Source organism: Fusarium phalaenopsidis (genome assembly GCF_050370095.1).
Source record: "Fusarium phalaenopsidis strain FUZ10S chromosome Unknown contig_32296, whole genome shotgun sequence".
NCBI lineage: Eukaryota > Fungi > Ascomycota > Sordariomycetes > Hypocreales > Nectriaceae > Fusarium > Fusarium phalaenopsidis.
Window position 1 is genome coordinate 1,111,577 of NW_028145408.1, and position 17,783 is coordinate 1,129,359.

Below are 17,783 nucleotides of genomic sequence, written 5' to 3' on the forward strand. Positions count from 1 at the left end.
AGATGGTATTCACAAGATGCGATCTCAATTGGCGCGCAACCGCTTTTTTCCCCTCTAGCGCGGGGCAGATCAGATCCAAAAAACCCCTTGGAGATCAAGTTCGGTTGAGGATATTTACATATCGGGGGAGGTTGGGTGCTAAGATAAGCGTTTCGTGGGGCTTATCGGTCGAAAAATAAAAAAAAGTTACAGCCAACCACCATCATTTTACCTATACATAAGTACTATTCATATACGACGACAACATGGCTTTCAAGCGCAAGTCGACAGCGCTGGGATTGGAGAGGAGGGTGCGTCCGAGAAGGGAGGATCAGTGGGAGGAGGATCCGGAGAGCCAGGGTTCTTCGAGTGAGGATGATGATGAGGTTGAGGAGGAGGGTATTCGAGGTCAACACGACGACGAGGATGATGAAGATGAGCAAGGCTCAGACTCGGAAGAAGGATCAGAAGATGAATCCGAAGTATGTAACTCCTATCCATGTTTCTCTGTATATCATTGCTAACCACATCCTTAGCCCGAAGAACAAACCCCCAAAGTCGACCTCTCCTCAATCTCCTTCGGCGCCCTTGCAAAAGCCCAAGCCTCCCTCCCATCCTCATCCCGCCGCTCGAAATCCTCCAAGCAAACGACCGAATCCTCACGCACAGAAACAACCCCCGCGCCTCGAAAACCGACTAGATCAAAGGACGACCCCAAGCCCAAGCGATCCTCTAAGCACGCGCCCCAGGAACAATCCTCCAAGAAGCCTGTCTCGCGCCGTCGCGAGATCATTCCCGATACGAGGCGACAGTATCGCGATCCGCGGTTCGATCCCCTTGTAGGAAAGGTGGATGAGGAAAAGGCCAGCAGGGCGTATGCATTCTTGGACGAGTACCGCGAAAAGGAAATGTCCGATCTCCGCGCACAGATCAAGAAGACCAAAGACACCAACGCAAAAGAAGACCTGAAGCGACAGCTCCAAGCGATGGAGTCACGGAAAAAGGCCCGCAAGCGCAAGGAGGAGGAGGAAAACCTGCTAAAGGAGCACAGGAAGAAGGAGAAGGAGCTCGTGGCGCAGGGAAAGACGCCCTTCTACCTCAAGAGGAGCGAGCAGAAGAAACAGCTCCTGGTGAAGAGGTACGAGGGTATGAGCAAGGGGCAGGTCGACAGGGCTATCGAGAGGAAGAGGAAGAAGGTTGCGGGCAAGGAGAAGAAGGAGTTGGATTGGCTGCAGGGGGCGAGGGAGCGTGGTTAGAAGATGTCTTTGGAGATTGTTCATTCAGTATATACCCTCATGAAAAAAAGTTACATCTACTCATACCCATCGGATCTATTTTATATATCCCCAAATCGTTAGAGAATGGTCTAGTAGTGTTACAAGACTATGTTACATGATACATTACAACAGCTCTATCAAGCCTCGAGGTAACCCCCCTTGGCGAGGGCCTCCTCAAACATCTCTCTGCACCGCACCTTGCTACCCAGTCTCGCGCAGAGTAGAAACGCACCGCTGAGCTTGCGGTGCAGACTGTACGTCTCCTCGGGAGGGGGTGCCAGTCGCTCGTGAAGCATGACGGGGATAAGGGCCTTGACGCGCTCCGTGATGGTCTGGTCCTTGAAGTCGTATACCTCGGGCGCGCTGGCCAGGAATGGCTCTGCCAGTGTGAGAACAGACTTTGTGTGTGCTTCCACCATGGTTCGGCTCTCGAGACCCGTCAGGTAGCCCAGCTTCTCCGATAGGTCCTTGACGGCCGCCTTGTCGGAGCGAGATGCCGCGGCGAGGAGTTGGACGTACTGAGTCACAAACTCCTCTGGGTACTCTCGCGAGGCACCAAAGTCGAGCAGCTCGAGCTTCTCGAGGTCAGCATTGTAGAGAAAGTTTGTCCAGTTGGGGTCCGTCTGCATGAAACGGAACTCGGTGATCTCGCGGAGACATAGGCGAAGAATCTGGGTTCCGATCCAGTCTCGCTGCTCCTGCGTGAACGACGTGATGCGTGTCACGCCGATGCCGTCCATAAAGTCCATGGTAAGAACCTGCTTGCCCGAGGCCTCGGGGTAGACTGAAGGTACGAGGAACACGTCCCGCTCAGAGCTGAGGAGCTCCTGGTAACGCTGGGCGCACTTGGCCTCGCGCTCATAGTCGCACTCCCAACCAAGCTCAAGCCGGGCATTGTCGATGGTCTTATTGAGGTACAAGCCCTTAGGCAGGAGCTTGGTAGCCGTGAGGAGGATGCTTAAGTTGTCCAGATCCGAATTGATAGAGTCGGCAACACCGGGGAACTGAATCTTAACGGCGACTCGGTTGCCGTTCTTGAGGACAGCCTTGTGCACCTGGCCGATAGACGCCGCAGCGATGGGCTTCTCCTCAAACTCGCTAAACAGGTCTCGCCACTCAGGACCGAGGTTAGCAGCAAGAACGCGGTCACGCTGCCAAGCGGGCATGTAATCAGCGCGGTCCTGAACACGCTGCAGAACCTCCTGGATAGGAGCCGGGAGCATCTTTGTGTCCTGAAAGCTCATCATCTGACCGAGCTTCAAAGCGGCACCACGCATGCGCGAGAGCTTTGCGACGAGACGCTCCATGTTCTTGCCACTGAGCAGGATAGATCCTTCACCTCCGCCGCCAAAGGCTCGGCTGACGCCTTCAGTCATGGCTCCTCCGAGCATGCCTGCTGCGAGACCGCCATAGTTCCAGATTCGGCTGATGCGGGAGGATGGGACCTTGGACTCTCTGAGAGAATATGTGGGAGTTTGGGGTGGTACAGGTTCGCCGACAATCTCCTTTGCAGCTTGGACAACCTCATCAATCTTCTCGTCAACCTTTTCGTTAACCTTCTCGTCAATCTTCTCGGGCTCAGGTTTTGAGGGAGCCTCTGGCTGAGGTGCAACCACTTCCGCAGGAATTGATACCTTGGGAGTCTCCTCTGGCTGAGGCGTGGTCGGTTCCTCCACAGGAGTAGCCAATTCCTCCACAGGCTTAGTTACCGGCTGGACCGGTGTCTCCTCGATCTTGACCTCAGGCTCTCGAGGCTTCTCAGGAGCTGGCTTGAAGCTCTGCTCAGGCTGTACTGGAGGTGGTAGGGGCCAATTCCGTAGAGGATGCTCCTTCGCAGGTCCTCCAGCTCCAGGTCGCGGTGGGGGAGCTCCCGGTCTGCCTTTTTTCTTCAATTGATCCAATATCATGGACCCTCTTGAAGTGTGAAAAATATTGACGTCGATTCCTGGTGGTAGATCGAGTTCTTCCTCTGTTGGCTTGGGAGCTGCTTGTTGTGGCGGATTCGGCCTGAAACTGGGAATAGCACCATAAAAAGGCGTCTTTTCTGTCCTTGTAGCCTCCGTCTTGACCTCTTGTGTCTGCACTCGATTCTTTGACGTTTCGACTATCGGTTCCGTAGCTTGCGCAGTCGGCGCAGCTTGCTCGTAGACGACCTCATCGCTCTCCTCCGTAGCAGCCGTCCTCTCATAAGCTCCCCTCTGCGCAGCTCTATTCCTTAGCGCCGCAGCAACGCTCGACGTCCGACTATAAATCTCGAGCTGCCGACCCCGGAGGGCGACATGCTTTGCGGCGACGCCCCGGGAGGCATTGAGCACCGCTGCGAGGTCGATGGCGAAGTCGACGAACCTCATGAGGGCTTATGCGGCCTCTCGTGACCGGGCGCGCATCGATCGACGGGGTGTTCGAGTTTTGTCTGGCGTGCTGGCGTTGGCTGCCAGCTTTTAGAGGTGGGATTGCTGGGTTGAGGTTATTGGGGAAAAAAGTCCATGATCTAATCGATGGGGCATGCAACTAAGGGGGTTGCGAGATGGGTGGACGGGATGATGAGCGGAAGTGAAGTGACACATTTAGAGACTATAAAAATTGCTTCTAGACTAATTTGAATCCGTTAACATGTTTATATTATGCAACTGAACCTCTGGTTGTGGCATCTCTACTGTGGTTGAAGCACAGTTGCGTCTGTAAATCCTCGCTCTCACAACGCCCATGACCACCTGCATTATCATAAATGTGTGAAAACTCCAAAGGTAAGGAGTAGATTGAGAGGAAATAGAGCTATAAAATAAACGCCTGTAATCTTGGTAAAAAAGCAATCTGAGTTGGCAAAATAATAGAGATGTTAGAAGATATATGGTAGAATCGAACTCTATTTCTCAAATTTCATCTTTTTTTTTTTTTTACCAGGTCTGCCACCGTCCGCCCGGGGCAGTAGGGAAAGGATGAAACTCACTTATATTACTTTGATGGTTCTGTTTGCGGGTGTTGGTGCTTTCGTCAAGGTGGAAAGGCTATTATTCCTGTTGGGGGGGGGCGTGTCGAGCATACACAGCCCCCAACAAGGCGAGATGCAGCCTCACCTGGAGTCAAAAGAATCCCGTTAAACTTGAGACAAGCCCGTTGTGGTCGTACTTGCCTCGTATCCCTTATTCGTCTTACCTATTGACAGGGCATGGGTGTATTGATACAGATATGATCCGCGAGCTCTTTCTGACGATAAGTGTGTCCCTTTACATGGATTTGAGAACAAGTATCTTTTTGTGATGCAAGTCCAAAGCTGCAAATCATTGATTACTCGCACGTGAATTCGTACACGTACAACCTCGACCCAAGCCATCGCATTCACTTCTTAGTGAAAAAGCTCGTTATCTTCAAGTTCTTCTTCTTCTCACCACCCAAGTCGACAATGTCAGTATCCGACACCTTCCGCTTGGCCCTGGCCACGGGCTGTGGCGCCGCCGACGGATCTACCACCCGCTGCAAGTCGAGGAATAGTGAGTAATCAGGGCCGAGTAGTTGTTCAAGATGACTCTTTTCCATCTTCCTCAGTAGGTCGTAGGCAGTCTCCTTCCGACTAACCCAGGTCTCACGGTTCTCGACATGCTGTCAAGAATGTGCTTCTCGTCAAATGTGAGATCTCGCGCCACCATGTGATCATCAATGTCGACCTGAGTTTTTACTCTGTAGACATCCTCGCCGCGTGGCCTAACCTTCCCCTCCAACGATCCCACAAAGACCTCGATGGGCAGCTCGCTGCACGCCGCTCTCAGAAGCTGGGCTTGGCCCAAGTCTTCGCCTCGTAGGCAATATTGCCCGTTGGCTGAGAGGTAGTCCCGTTCTAACAACAAGTGGAGGTACGGGTGTTTGCGCGACTCTCGACTCGTCGTAAGCCATCAGTCCAGAGCCCGTTTGACTCTTTGAACTTCGTCTGGGAAGATGAGACCTGTCCGTTTGTGGCCTTGAGGGCCGTGGTCATCCCTGAGTTTCAAGACTAGCACCCAGCGGTAACCCGACGTGACGGGAGCAAGCCTGTGTGACACTCCCGTGTACCAGAAAACAAAGGACTGGGTGTTCAAGCAAGACCTGTAGCGCCTGGGTTTCTGGCCGCCATGCTCGAACACCATGGCTCCACCCTCATGTTCGGATGGCAGACTGATCATGACAGTGCCGAACACGCCTTTCCTCTTCTCGATGCTACAGCCGCCATAGTCATCAGTGGTATCTTGGGGGGAATCATGTATGGAGGGCATACTCAGTGTGTGCCTTGTACGTGGCGCCCTTTTCGTATATGACCATCTTCTCGCCCTCGACCTGGACTGGGGGCTGCCAATGATTCGGCGGGTTGACGACGCGGCATACGTGGTGCAGGAGTATTGGCCACCCTGCCCCAAAGCCGAATTGGTTTAGATTTAGCTCCCATACCTTCCCAGCAGAAGCGTCAGTGGTGATATCGCCTCCCTGGTCATGCGGCGCCGGGGGATGCGCTTTTGCGATCAATTGGCGGGCCTGCGATTCTTTGAGAGGCATATCGATCATACCGACGTCGGGGGCATGTATGGAGACATTGTATCCAGGATCGAGCTTGTAACTGGATGCGAATTGCTCTGAGGTCTGGATGTCGAGCAGAGAGGCGCCAATCAGCTCCTCGTCGGTGAGAACGTAGCTGTCGTTCCTATCGTCACTATAGTCATCGCTAAGCGTCTCGTCGACGAGCTCACCGACCGTCTCGATCTTCGTCTTCACCATGGTTGGTATTATATTAAATGGGAGAGGATCAAGTTGACGCGTTATCGTCGCGATTGACGCGCCTGTCGCCATGTCGAGTGAACTTAAAGTGGATGGTGGGAGCACCCCTGAAACTGCTAAAGACGGCTCATCCCGTCGTTGGTTGACAAAAATGGTGGTTTCAAAGTGGTTTCAAATCCACGCCGTATTAATAACGCCCATGCTCCTTGCTTATCTATGCCAATGTTAAGGAAAACCGTAGGTATCTAAACTGCTCGTGGTTGCCGCAAAGCTCTTTCAAAAAGAATCTCAAGACTCAATGCTTACATTCGGGGTTATCCCAACCTGTTGACCCACCCTTTTCCTAATCCGGCCCCCTCGTCAAGCTAGGTTCATCTATCATGGGTTCGGCCTGGGCTTTGAGCTGGCTCTGCTCACTGACCTTAGTAGCGAGCCCCTAGGAGTCATAGGCTTAGACTGTCCGAATGAGCCTCCAGAGGAGCCTCGCCCAGGAGTCCCAATCTTGCTCCAAAGCCTCTGAGCCGCAGGAGTAAGACCTCCGGTGACCCTTGGGCTGCTCGGAAACTTGGGCACGGGTGTCTTATCAACCTTCCCGGTGAGGCCATTCCGCGAAGATTCCTTCTTCGATTGCGATATTCGATCCACCATCCGCTCGTGAAGGCTCTCTCTTTTGCGTTGCTCCTGTAACCGAAAGGGGTTGGGGCTGGCATCACCTGGGCCGAGATTGATGATGGGAACAGGGGGGGCAGGCTCCGGCTCATCGTCTTCATCGTCAACAAAGGCGTATCCGTTAACCCGTGGTGTTTCTCCGCCACCCACAGCGCTCGAGTCCTGGTCTCCTACACGAGGCTTGCCTGCGATGGCATCCCGTATTGATGACATAGTGGGGGATGGTGGCCGCTGCGGAATTCGAGGTTGGGGCATTCTCGTGTTCTCGTATGATATGGACTTGGGTGCCATCCTGGAAGCTTCTTCAGCTTTTTGAGAAACAGTAACAACTCCATCCTCTACCCCATCGGGCCCAAACATCAGGTTGTTCTTGGGCTTCGCATCCCAAGTGTCTGGTCGTGCTGGGCGGTCGTCTCTGTCCTTGATGGCTAGACGATCCCGTTTGAAGCCGTCATCTGTAAGGCTTCGCGTTTGACCCAACCTGTCCTCGACTTCTTTCTGCTTGATCATCTGTTTGGAAGGAAGCTTGTTGCCGCGCCAGAGCCAGGCATACTTTTCGGCACGTTTCTGATTCTGTTTGTCGACAAGCTTATAGAAGCTCTCGTTGTCCTCACTGGTGTAAGTTTCTTGAAATTTAGACAGGCTCATGCTGGTGTTTAGTCGTGGCCGTGGTCCCATAGCAGTTGAGGCGACCGAGGCAGGTGTGTCTCCACTATATGCTGAAGGTGTCCGATCTCCAGGGAGGGTCGATCTTGACTGCGATGGTAGAGGCGTATTTCGGCGCCCAGGAGTCATGACATGCTGCAGTCTTCGACCAGCGCTCGAGATCCAGGCAGCATCCTTGGAGTCCAGAGCATCCAGATACTCTTGCTGAGTTTCAGTTTCCAATAGTCCAGGAAAGAAGTCGCGGGCGATAATTTGGGATAGTGTTTCTGTGTAAGTGTCTTCGTCGAGAACCTGCTTGGGGCGCTTGATTTTCTTTGCTGGAGGAGGCGGAGGCATCAAGTCTGTGTCTGTCCTCTTGCGCACCAGGGCGCTGGAGGTTCCCGAGGTGGATGGATCCATGATGATGGTAAGGCAAGCGCCTGATACGCCGATGGAACAGCTCCTCTACTTCGACGTATGTCTATCGTTGATGCCAGTTGAATAAAAGCATCGCGTTTGAAAGGATGCCGACGGTTGAGCTGTGAGTTGTGAGTTGTGAGTTGATGTTTAAGGCAGGCAAGCCTCATGGCAACCTTGTCGAACAAGCACGGATATTAGTGGGGCCGTGTCAGGTCCGCTTTGATGCGTATGCAATTATCCAACCTCCGATCCTCTGCGTGGCGATTGATAACGGAGCACCCGGTCCCCCAGTTTCTGGCGGCTGCTCACGCTAGGTCTTACTGGTTCAGGCAGATCGAGAGTCACTGGCTTGCAGGGGGTTACAGGGCCATCAGCTGCCTACCGAGGCCCTCAAGCCCTGTAACCCTGTCCGGGAAGCCGTTTTTGCCCACCACCGATGACGCCGGTAAACGGGGCCTAGAAGCTTCCCCCACCAAAAAGCCGCCGCTCGAGACGTCGAGGTCAAAAGTTCTTTTGCTCTCCCTGACATCGTGGAACCAAGCCTCGTCCTGTCGTTGGTAGACTTGCCAGTTCTTCCCCCTTGCTACTTTGACTTGCTAGGACGCCTCCGCTTGGTCTCTTGGTACCAAACCTCCTTTTGCGACAAACTCGAGTAGTTGCTGCTCCGTCCGGCGCAACATCACCAACTTCTCGGCTACCGAACTTCCCCCACGTCGATCGTCGTTTCCCCTTTGTTTGACGTTTCCTTCTCCGGCGGGCGAGCAATAAATACCGTCGACATGTCGCAAAAGGCTGTCGACCTCAAGAACCAGGGCAACAAGGCCTTTGGTCACGGCGATTACCCCGCCGCAGTTGACCTGTACACCAAGGCCATCGAGCTGAATGACAAGGAGCCGTTGTTCTTCACCAACCGAGCGCAGGTTTGTAGCCGACATATGCGCCTGAATTGTGGCTAACCTCCTCCTTCTTCCGATATTAGGCGTACATCAAGACTGAAGCGTACGGTTACGCCATCGCCGACGCCACCAAGGCCCTCGAGCTCAACCCCAAGCTGGTCAAGGTTTGTCACCCTTGCACGCGAGCACCCTCGACGAGAAGAAACAGTCTTGTTTCTGACATAACTAGGCCTACTACCGACGAGGTCTAGCCAAGACTGCGATCCTGCGACCCAAGGAGGCCATCGACGACTTCAAGACCTGCGTTAGCCTCGATCCTAACAACAAGGATGCACGACTCAAGTTGGAAGAATGCAAGAAAATTGTTCGACAGTTGGCATTCTTTGCCGCTATCGAGGTCGGCGATGAGCCTTCTGCGGCCGAGGGTCTTGACCTCGACTCTATGGTTGTCGAGCCTGGCTATGACGGCGTGCGACTAGGCGACGAGATGACACAAGAGTTCATTGACGACATGATCGAGCGGTTCAAGACTGGCAAGAAGATCCACCGCAAATACGTCTACCAGATAATTATTGCCGTCAAGAAGCTCGTGTACGACGAGCCCACCATGGTCGAGGTTGAGATCCCTGATGACGTCCAACTGACTGTCTGCGGTGATACCCACGGTAAGACGCCCTGACTTTCACAGCAGCGATGGCTGGCTGACTCTATTTCTAGGCCAATACTTTGATCTCATGGAGCTGTTCCGCCGCAATGGCACACCTAGCGACAAGCACTGGTACCTATTTAACGGTGACTTTGTGGACCGAGGGTCTTGGTCTACCGAGATTGCTCTGCTCCTCTACGCTTACAAGTGGCTGCGACCTAACCAGTTCTTCCTGAACCGTGGAAACCATGAGACAGACGACATGAACCGGGTCTACGGTTTCGAGGGCGAGTGCAAGGCCAAGTACAACGAGAGGTGAGATTTTGGTGTCACATGCCTGTGCCCTCATACTGACTGTGATATAGGGTCTTTAAGCTGTTCTCTGAGAGTTTCTCTGCTCTGGCACTGGCTACTCTCATTGGCAAGAAGTACCTGGTCCTCCACGGAGGCTTGTTCTCTGACGACAACATCACACTCGATGACATCCGAAAACTGAACCGACACAACCAGCGACAACCAGGCCAGGCTGGTTTGATGATGGAGATGCTCTGGACGGACCCCCAGGAGGAGAACGGCCGAGGACCCAGCAAGCGTGGTGTCGGTATGCAGTTCGGACCTGACATCACCAAGAAGTTTTGCGAGAAGAACGGCCTTGAGGCTGTTATCCGAAGTCACGAGGTTCGCATGGATGGTTATGAGGTCCAGCACGATGGCCGTTGTATTACTGGTAAGCGACATGTGCTACCCTGATTGCTCACTGGCTAACCCTCTAGTCTTCTCTGCTCCTCGATACTGCGACTCGACGGAGAACAGGGGTGCCTATATCAACATTGGCCCCGACTATAAGCTCAAGTATGAGCAGTTCGATGCCGTACCGCATCCCGACATTAAGCCTATGGTGAGTCATGATTGATGTGTTGTCTACTAAAGCCCAGCACTAACCCTTGATTAGGCATATGCTCAGAGCTCGCTCATGTCTTCTCTCATGTAAGAGGTGTAGAAAGCCCTTAGAAGTCGGAGTTGGTGTAGGGTTGAAGGCATGGTAGGGTATCGGGCGTCTGGAAACGGTGCATTTGCAGAGTTGGCCGATGGGCGATGTACATGCATACATTTATACCCATTCACATGATAAATGACGATCCAGTTGAATGATGAAGGTCATATTTGTCGTCAAGCATTCCATAGCCGATCTTGTCCGTCGGCTCCCACCATGGCACCGAGCCAGTCAGCACATTGCCGTACCTGAAGGCTCACCTGGGCTCCGTCGTCGCTTGTGCCCCTCCAGGCTGTGATGGCGGCCGAGAAGGAACCCAGGTCTGGTCGTGGCACACGAACCCAAGCGTGGCCGCCCTCAACCTTGATAATATCCAGAGAAATAGCCGCCCCCGTGAGACCGAGTAGCTGGCGGAGAGCTGCTGTACAGTAGCTCTTTACTTGTAGGTTGTCGAGTGTGACGGTGCCGCTTCTGTCTGAGACGAGTTCGAGGTGGACGTATGAGAAGGGTGGTTCTTTGATGGTGCAGGTGAGGATGTCGTGAGATTTGTCGAGATCTTTTTGTTGAAAAATGGACTTTTGAGTCCCTTGGCTTGTATTTTGCGTCATCCTTTTATATGTATCGTCAACGCAAAAAGTCGAACTCTTTTGTTCTTGGTGCTCGGTGAGTTGCCTTGATGTAAAGATTGAAGTTTGAGCGACGACCGCGTTTGGTGCATAATCCGCTTAAATACATTCAACTTTTACAACTTCCGCCTCTGGCCGTCGCGATCACTACCAACCTACTTCTTTGACAAACAACACTCTCCGTGATCAACACAGCTCTCCTCAGCTCCCAAACCCTCCGAACGAGCCCCGAAGCGATCTTCGAATCATGACATCTACGAATTTCGTCTCTCCCGGCCAGCAGCGCTATCTGCGCGCGTGCATGGTCTGCTCCATCGTCATGACCTACAACGTTCGTTTCCCTTCAAAGCAATCGTCCATTCCATTCCATGAAGCTGACGCCTTGTTTTCTAGCGATTTCGCGACGAAGGCTGCCCCAACTGCGACGAGTTCCTCCACCTCGCTGGCTCCCAGGACCAGATCGAAAGCTGCACCTCGCAGGTCTTTGAGGGTGTCATCACCCTCGCCAACCCTGCGCGCTCGTGGATAGCCAAGTACCAGCGACTCGACGGCTACGTTCCGGGCATGTACGCCATCAAGGTGTCGGGCCAGCTTCCCGATGACGTTCGGTCGACTCTCGAGGACGAATACAGAATACAGTACATCCCGTAAGTGATGATCCCTGACGGACAAGAGATGAGGATCTGGCTAACAGAGGTTGTCTTCCAGGCGCGACGGTACAGAGGCAGAGGCGGATGCTTAGAAAGCGTTTTGCGAAGCCCGTCAAAAATGACACTTTTCACTTTTTATGGCGAATAAGGCGTTGGAGGAACAGGAGCAGCAGCAGTGATTCCGTATAAAGATAGGAAAAATAGTGCATCATCATTCGATAAGTGTCGTCTTGGTATCTAAGATGGATAATAAAACCAAACGCCTAGGCATGTTTCCGAGTCCCGTCTACACATGCATTCCTTTGCCGTAAAACGCCGCCCCTCACGATACCACCCTGTCCGTAGGCAACCAAGACCTTGAAACCTTCTAGTTGTTTCTCTGCTTCTTTCCAGAGCCCATGCCGAAACTGAACCCGGCCGATTCCCTGGACCGTTTCTTCTCCATCTCCTCCTTCATGATGCGCTCTGCCTCACTCATCTTCTTGGGCTGCTCTATCTTGGCAGGCTTCTTTGAGCCGGACGAGAGGGCGTTCTTTTTGGCCTGGGCAAACACGTTCTTGGCTTGAGGTTTGCCACCGAGCTTCATAGAGATGCCCCCAAACCCGCTCGGTTTCGCAGGCGCTGGCTCAGCCTCCTTGCCCTTTTCCGCAGTCGCTTTCAACGTCTCTGCCGTTTTTGTTTCGGTCGCGGTCGTGTCGGGCGCAGGGCTTTCGGTAGAAGTTGCTGCAGGTGCAGCAGGCTTGGGGCCGAAAGACAGCGTAATCTTCTCGCCCTCCTGTCGCCTCAGCTCACGAGCCTCAGGATCCTCCTCCTTGTCCTCGTCTCGGGTTCCGGCGGCCGCTTGTGCGCGCTTAATTTGTTCGCGGATCATGCGCTGCTCGACCTCCTCGTTGCCCTGATCCTGCGCCTCCTTTCGCCTGAGAGCTTCCTGTCGTCGAAGAGATTCGGGAGACTTGTCGATCCAAGAGATGTGTACGCCCTTCTCGTTCTCCTCAACTCGGCATATTCCCTCGCGACCCAGGTGTTTGGCGAATTCTGTCAAGGAGGACCACTTCGTCGCGTTCATGTGGATGTGCTCCTTGTTGGCGATGTATTCTTGGTAGAAGTGGTTGATGTGAACCTGCTTCTCGCCATGGCCAGTCCTGAGGAGCAGCAGAAAGTCGCGCTGGAACTGGTTGCTGTAGTCGCTGATGTACTTCTTCGCATCCTCGCCGACGATGAGCATTTGTCGAACATGGCTCTCGGACTGAGTGTGCATTTTATAGCCGTTAGCATCTCTGCATTGCTTTTCGCACACCTGGCAATACCATCGCAACCGCTGAAGCCCCTTGGACTTCATGCGGTTGGCGATGTATTTCGTCGAGCCGACCTCTGCTTTGGGCATTTTGGTGATGTTGATGTTAGTGGAGAAAGTTTGGAGAAGAAACGCTAACGGCGGGCAGATTGACTGGAGAAAAGCACGGCGGTGGGGCAGGGACCCAGCCACGATGCTAGGCTGCCTGATTGGCCAAGGAGGTTTGTAATTCAACGGCCTCAACAGACAACTCCATGGAGAACTTGTTGACTTTTTTCTTCTGTCTCGCAAATATCTAAACTGTGAATGAAATAGGAGTTGTTCAGATTCCTGGTTTCTTTCATTCAACATCTTATTGCTGCTGCTTTGGTAGATGAACTTCATGGCGCTCTTCCTGTCAACCCTTCACCAGACAGTCCAGATATTTCTGCTCAGCACAAAGACTTTAAAGAGGTAATCAGGGGCAAAAAAAATCTCATGGAACAGAAACTCATATTAGCTATTAGTAAGAAAAGATTATTAAATCATATGCATCTCTTCTAACAGATAGATCGGGCGGTTAACACAGCAGCCGACATACTTTTCAACATGACTTACATTAATAATCAACCCAACGTCAATGGATACCGTGAAGTAGAAAGGGCCCTGTATTAGGAAGATAATATAGAAAGCTCGAGCTTGTTTGCTTGCAAGATTTACACAGACAAAGGTAAAAACCCAGTCTGCCACCCTTCTGGCACTAGCATCAACACGACAGTGGGGCCGCCGTCCACCACTGTCAGGTCAGCCCCGTTCAGCACTGCCTAGCACTGTCACGTGTGACTGAATTACGTCGTTTTCTAGACCCCATTTCCCATTTCCTTAAACAAAACACCAAAAAACGTATCACCAACCCCGTCGCGACCATGTCAGAGCGAAAGGTATGTACTATATGGATTTTTCGCTGCTCTTTCCTACTAACTAGAGAACAGGTCCTCCAGAAGTACTACCCGCCTGATTTTAACCCTAATGATATCAGCCGAAGGAGAGGACCGAAGGCTTCGGGTCCAAGGGTCCAAACAGTTCGTGTATGTGCCTCTGGAATCGCTTCATCTTACTATAAATTGCTAACATTTTCCCAGCTGATGGCACCCTGGTCAATGAAATGTACTACTTGGTAAGTTTTCTAATTATTCGTGGCTTTCTCTCGCTTTCTTACGAGTACAAATGCTAACCACATCCAGTGGCGAGTACATCTACAAAGGTTTGAACTCTCTTCCTTCATTAAAGAACACAACTAACCAGTTATTGTTAAGGAAGGAAGTTCAATTCAAGAAAAGAAACTCCCGTCGACGAAAAGTACCTTGGAATTCAAGTCTTTTTTTTCTCCATTCGATGTACTCGATGCAGCGCTGAAATCAGGTTCCGAACTGATCCGAAAAACAACGATTATGCCATAGTTTCGGGGGCAGTTCGAAGCATGGAACCCTGGCGCAACCGCGCCGCGGAGGCGGAAACCGACGAAGAAAGGCTCAACCGGCTGGAGCGCGAGGAGGCAGAGGCCGCGGGCGAGGAGGAGAAGGATGCCATGGCGGATCTGGAGGCCAAGAACGCGGACGCGCAGCGAGAGATGGCGGCAGCAGACGCACTGGACGAGATTCGACAGCGAAACGCACGCATCAACCGATCAGAAAAAGAGGGTATCGACTTTGCCGATTCGATCATACGAAGCGAGGACGAGGAGCGGGAGCGACAGGAGAGGGAGGACGATGAAGCGGCCAAGAGGGCTTTTGCTGCGGCGCGAGCGCAGCTGGACACAGTCACCGAAGATGACCCCGCAGAGCAGGCAGCAGAGAGCAGCGCAGGACCATCGTCAAGCGCGGGTGCGGCTGTGGTGGCAAACCCAGAGCCAGAGGCAGCAGCCCCATCGTTCAAGCGAGTCGTCAAGAAGAAGAAGAACCATTCGGCCCTACTTGGAATTAAGAAGAAGCCATCGCTGGTATAATGGCAGGAAACGAGGTGGAAGGGAGTTGGGACAGGTCAAGATTCTACGATACCGGCAGATTGAATTATGGCAAATTACAGCACACGGAGTTCGGAGTTAGGGGCCAAGGCAGCAAGGCAAATCTCAATATACCATCTTTGCGTCGAGTCGCGCAGTTATGGCGCCGCTGGTCAAGAATTCGGCGAAGCACTCGTTTCTCGAGCCAAGACTTGCTGTGTTGGCTTGGTACGCTTTGGCAGGATTCGCACGCATCACATAATATCACGCAGCACGAGAATTGAAGAGAAGTTGATTGAGAAAGAGTCGAATCATCAAGTCGTGTATCATTCGCTAATCGCAGTGGCTAGGAGCTGTTTCCCATATTCCAATCCACCTCTGAATGCTGTGTACCCCCTGTTCTCGCTGTAACCCCATGTCGTGTCCAAAAACAGGACATAATCGTAGCCGAAACGCCTTGCACCGAGTGTTTGTTTCTCCCGCTCAAAAAAAGACAATAAAGACAGGCCAATTCACCATTTGAAAATGGCAAGGATTTTGCTTTTGGCTCCTCCGTACGCCGGACAGTATGGTTTCACTTGAGAGTGAAGAAAGAGAAGAGAGTCGTGTTCGTTTGTTTGAGCCCTTTGATGTCAGATCAGAGGGGCTGGGTTGTTGTTCGCCACCCTTGACGTCGTATTTGATGTCATTGGGGAAATTCGCCAACTTTGCCGGCCAAGGAAAATTCGATCCGAATTTGTGCGGATGTTTTCCTGCTGATGATGATGACGCCCGTCATTTATTGATAGTGCGTGGTGCTGGTGCCGTTGGTGATGGTGGATGAGGCAGCGAAACGGGGAGTCGAGCCGTTGGGAGGCGACCGGGCTCCGGAAGCCTCCATCTGACGCTTGGTGTGATCGTGCATAAAGCGCGAGTAGCTGGAGAGGTTCTGGGGAGGAGGAGGAGAGAGAGGCATGGAGACGGTGTAGGCTTCAGATCGAGCGGGCATGATGGCGGTGGTGATGTTTAATCGGTGAGTGTACAAGTGTAGAGTTGAATGGTGATCAAGGCTTGTAGTGGAAATAGCCGTGTAGTCAAGAGATGATGAGGCTGAACTGTTATAGTGGTAGATGCTGATACTGGAATAAAGAAGAAAGTCTGTTTACGAGGGGGGAATACAGAGCCTTATTATACCAGAAGCCGTCCAGCCCAGAATGCCCAAAGGAGCGGAGAAGAGAATGAGCACCGGGTGGTTTGTGTGTGGATCGGCGGGCTGCAAGCCTCCACCCCCAGGTCCCTTGAAAATACATCCACTCGAGGATAACGATTGATTCTGCGTAATGGTGGTGTGTGGAAGGGGAAGGGAGTGGGAGTGTGTGTGGATGGACCCTTTCTTTCTTGCGTGTCATACCCGTGATGCCATCAACGGACAAGCACGGGAACACACGCTGCGGGCAATCAATCAATCCCACAAACCGGAGCTCAACAATCAGTCTCCGGCGGGGGCCAGTCATTCGGTCGACGGCCCAATCCCCTTTGGCCGCACCCTCTGTTGATCGGCGGTGATTGTCGTCTCCTAGCGCAGGTGAATGTCGTAACTGGACGAGTTTTCGACAAGCAGTTGCCGCAGTAAGCTTTTTCAAGGGATCCTCGCTCTGCAGGCAGAGACCTTGAATCCCTGCGTCCTTGACCCATGCCATATGTATGCATGCGGGCAGGGAGATAGCTTCTGATTTGCTGCAAGACAACCCCCGGTCGTTCAGGGTCCTCTCTCCCACATTTTTCCCGTTCTTTCTTGCTTGCTTGCCACTTGCACAGACGACGACGAGGCTACGGCACGAGAGGAGATGATGACAGTATGGCCGTTACTGTACGAGACGAGACGCCACTAAGCAGCCAGAAACAAAGCTTTCCGGGATCCTCTGATCAGCCCTGGGAGCAAGTCTTGGCTCGCCGGCATTGATCCCCAGTGGCACGGAACACAACAAGACGGACGAGGAAAGACCCTGCTGATCTGGGGCCGGCACTGAAGTCATCATCACACCTCACGGGTCTTGCGACTAAACTGCCTATCTGCCTGTCGAGAAGAAGCCGGAAAGAGATGTGCAGGAAAAGATAATCATGGGCCGAGTGGCATGCAGTCTCTGCGTTGACAGGCGGGCACATAGCAGTTCTAGACCACTGCAGACTCTAGGACTTCAGGTTTTCCATTCAGCATTTCCTGTCCATGAGACCCTGCTCGATAATCACGCAGGCACACACACACGAAAGGGCCAACATTCTCGCTCACCTCCTCCTGGGGCGGGTCACGCGGCTGCTGGGGTGAGAGCACAACGGTTCATCTGGGTCTGACCCAGTGCGGCACAAAACAGAAATGATGATCCGAGACATTTTAGCACCGAGGGATCATCGCTGCAAGCCGGAGGACAAGCATCCCGGGATTGGCGTCCGGGTCTAGGGGATGCTCTGTTCCGCGCTCACTGGATTACTAGAGACTGGCGGGAGTACGTACCGCTGAGATCCCCAGCAGAGGGCGAGGTTGTCGACATCGAGGGACCCCAAGTGGACCAACGAGAGTTGGAGTGATTGGACAACTGGTGGAAACAAGAATGAGAGATTATCTCCCCTTGAGGCTCAACTGCGACCGCCATCAAGAGAACGTGGGGAATGCTCGGGAGGGGGTAGCAAAAGTGAGAATCATGGGAGCGGGCTCGGCCGAGGCACCATGGGATTGTCGCCAATTCCCCATGGTCCCGAGCCAAATCCTCGATCTGGAGGGGACCCTGAATTTCCCCATTCCCCTTACTTGCCCAGGGCTCCGGCCTTGAAAAAAAGGCTAATCGTCCTGCTTGCATGGTGTTGTGCCTGACGAGAAGGATTCTACTTGGATGAACTCTTTACACCGAATATTGGATATGGCCATCTATCCTAGATACTGGAACCTCGAGGATCAATACACCCCCTGAGTCCATCAACTGTTCTGA

The 17,783-nt window shown here is 52.9% G+C and overlaps 9 protein-coding genes across 9 annotated transcripts; 4 read left to right on the top strand and 5 right to left on the bottom strand.

The window, feature by feature from the left end:
• Nucleotides 1-245: 245 nt before the first annotated feature.
• On the top strand, nucleotides 246-1,235 carry LRP88_05933 (uncharacterized protein; the record flags this gene model as incomplete). Its single annotated transcript, XM_083242476.1, has 2 exons — nucleotides 246-461; nucleotides 516-1,235. The coding sequence occupies 2 exons, from the start codon at nucleotides 246-248 to the stop codon at nucleotides 1,233-1,235; spliced, it is 936 nt and encodes a 311-aa protein (XP_083101412.1).
• Nucleotides 1,236-1,393: 158 nt separating this feature from the next.
• Nucleotides 1,394-3,607, bottom strand: LRP88_05934 (ABC1 kinase family protein; the record flags this gene model as incomplete). The annotated part of the gene is made up of 1 exon (XM_083242477.1): nucleotides 1,394-3,607. One exon carries the CDS (start codon nucleotides 3,605-3,607, stop codon nucleotides 1,394-1,396), a length of 2,214 nt encoding a protein of 737 aa, XP_083101413.1.
• A 988-nt stretch (nucleotides 3,608-4,595) lies between these two features.
• Nucleotides 4,596-5,999, bottom strand: LRP88_05935 (2OG-Fe(II) oxygenase; the record flags this gene model as incomplete). Its single annotated transcript, XM_083242478.1, has 3 exons — nucleotides 4,596-4,856; nucleotides 5,177-5,447; nucleotides 5,506-5,999. 3 exons carry the CDS (start codon nucleotides 5,997-5,999, stop codon nucleotides 4,596-4,598), a joined length of 1,026 nt encoding a protein of 341 aa, XP_083101414.1.
• A 378-nt stretch (nucleotides 6,000-6,377) lies between these two features.
• Nucleotides 6,378-7,733, bottom strand: LRP88_05936 (splicing factor ESS-2 family protein; the record flags this gene model as incomplete). The annotated part of the gene is made up of 1 exon (XM_083242479.1): nucleotides 6,378-7,733. The coding sequence occupies one exon, from the start codon at nucleotides 7,731-7,733 to the stop codon at nucleotides 6,378-6,380; it is 1,356 nt and encodes a 451-aa protein (XP_083101415.1).
• A 779-nt stretch (nucleotides 7,734-8,512) lies between these two features.
• On the top strand, nucleotides 8,513-10,266 carry LRP88_05937 (protein serine/threonine phosphatase; the record flags this gene model as incomplete). The annotated part of the gene is made up of 7 exons (XM_083242480.1): nucleotides 8,513-8,653; nucleotides 8,713-8,793; nucleotides 8,859-9,294; nucleotides 9,347-9,590; nucleotides 9,641-9,990; nucleotides 10,049-10,173; nucleotides 10,228-10,266. 7 exons carry the CDS (start codon nucleotides 8,513-8,515, stop codon nucleotides 10,264-10,266), a joined length of 1,416 nt encoding a protein of 471 aa, XP_083101416.1.
• An 876-nt stretch (nucleotides 10,267-11,142) lies between these two features.
• On the top strand, nucleotides 11,143-11,637 carry LRP88_05938 (transcription elongation factor SPT4; the record flags this gene model as incomplete). Its single annotated transcript, XM_083242481.1, has 3 exons — nucleotides 11,143-11,226; nucleotides 11,289-11,542; nucleotides 11,604-11,637. The coding sequence occupies 3 exons, from the start codon at nucleotides 11,143-11,145 to the stop codon at nucleotides 11,635-11,637; spliced, it is 372 nt and encodes a 123-aa protein (XP_083101417.1).
• A 275-nt stretch (nucleotides 11,638-11,912) lies between these two features.
• Nucleotides 11,913-12,929, bottom strand: LRP88_05939 (domain of Kin17 curved DNA-binding protein-domain-containing protein; the record flags this gene model as incomplete). Its single annotated transcript, XM_083242482.1, has 1 exon — nucleotides 11,913-12,929. The coding sequence occupies one exon, from the start codon at nucleotides 12,927-12,929 to the stop codon at nucleotides 11,913-11,915; it is 1,017 nt and encodes a 338-aa protein (XP_083101418.1).
• An 815-nt stretch (nucleotides 12,930-13,744) lies between these two features.
• Nucleotides 13,745-14,823, top strand: LRP88_05940 (mRNA splicing protein YJU2; the record flags this gene model as incomplete). The annotated part of the gene is made up of 5 exons (XM_083242483.1): nucleotides 13,745-13,759; nucleotides 13,811-13,906; nucleotides 13,961-13,995; nucleotides 14,063-14,082; nucleotides 14,135-14,823. 5 exons carry the CDS (start codon nucleotides 13,745-13,747, stop codon nucleotides 14,821-14,823), a joined length of 855 nt encoding a protein of 284 aa, XP_083101419.1.
• A 775-nt stretch (nucleotides 14,824-15,598) lies between these two features.
• Nucleotides 15,599-15,808, bottom strand: LRP88_05941 (uncharacterized protein; the record flags this gene model as incomplete). The annotated part of the gene is made up of 1 exon (XM_083242484.1): nucleotides 15,599-15,808. One exon carries the CDS (start codon nucleotides 15,806-15,808, stop codon nucleotides 15,599-15,601), a length of 210 nt encoding a protein of 69 aa, XP_083101420.1.
• Between the last annotated feature and the right edge of the window lie 1,975 nt (nucleotides 15,809-17,783).